The sequence below is a fragment of the Atta colombica genome, unplaced genomic scaffold (genome assembly GCF_001594045.1).
Source record: "Atta colombica isolate Treedump-2 unplaced genomic scaffold, Acol1.0 scaffold164, whole genome shotgun sequence".
Lineage (NCBI taxonomy): Eukaryota > Metazoa > Arthropoda > Insecta > Hymenoptera > Formicidae > Atta > Atta colombica.
The window spans coordinates 1,350,290-1,351,330 of record NW_017259255.1 but is presented as its reverse complement, the minus strand read 5'-3'; the positions used below and the strand labels follow the sequence as shown (position 1 = coordinate 1,351,330).

The 1,041-nt window shown below is 26.1% G+C and overlaps 1 protein-coding gene across 1 annotated transcript in view; it reads left to right on the top strand.

The window, feature by feature from the left end:
- LOC108686132 (popeye domain-containing protein 3-like) overlaps positions 1–1,041 on the top strand; it is a 4,280-nt gene that overhangs the window by 2,163 nt on the left and 1,076 nt on the right. Inside the window, exon 6 of the mRNA XM_018191240.1 lies at positions 122–191. Coding sequence (XP_018046729.1) covers positions 122–191 — 70 coding nt within the window. The remainder of the gene's footprint in view (positions 1–121; positions 192–1,041) is intronic.

Below are 1,041 nucleotides of genomic sequence, written 5' to 3'. Positions count from 1 at the left end.
TATTTTAAAAATAATTTTAATATGTAATAATGTTTATAATATTAATCATTTTTTTTAAATATAAAGCCTTTTTCCTATAATTTTATTCTTCAATCGTGTTTTGATCTTATTAAAATTTTAGATAATTAATAACAAAGGATCACATTTGGACATTCGTCTTCCTTCTATTAGTGCGAGCTTAGGGATCAACGGTAAGTATAGAAGTCCTTCAGTTTACAAGCAAATGCTGATCGCAAAAAAGAAAATCGACGTCTAACAATATATTTATTAACTAACAATAAGGCCAAATTGAACTCAAAGTTGCTTTCCTGTTAGGAAACACAGCTCCTACAGCATAAAAGTGCTTTGCAGCAACAATGCTAATATTACATGTTGCAGCAATATTGCAGCATTATTATAGCAATATTGCTGCAAGTTCTGTACTATATGAGAGTCGATTACTATATGAGAGTCGATTACTATATGAGGTCGTACAAATGTTGTTCTATCTTTGTTATTCAATAAATGTCAAGAAGAAACGATGTTTGTGTCCTTAAAAGGAATTATGTTTCTTAAAAGAAAAATAGCCTGCATTACTGTTTTATGTATAATAGAAGAAATTAAAAAAAAAAGGAATTATCTTTCTATATTTCGTGTTGTCTTAATTTATGTATATACAGAGTATTCTAAAAGTAACGATAAATCTTTTGCACAGAGATAGAAAAGACTAAATTGAAAAGAAAAGTCCTCTATCTGTTTTAGAATTTTCGTAATAATTAACAAGATATTAATTGCTAAAAATTGCCGAAAAATTAATAAAAAAAATTCTTAGAGCTCTGTGAGAAAAAAATAAACAATTTTCTTTTCTCTTGCAGATTTTATAAAATTGATAGTATTTTATAAAATTGATAGTATTTGAGTAAGAAATTATTGAAGATCAATTTTTGACAATTTTTAGCAATTGCAAAATGGTAAAGGACTTTTTTCTCAGTTTAGTTCATTCTACCCCTGTGTGAAAGATTTATCTTTATTTTTAGAATACCTTGTATATATATATATATA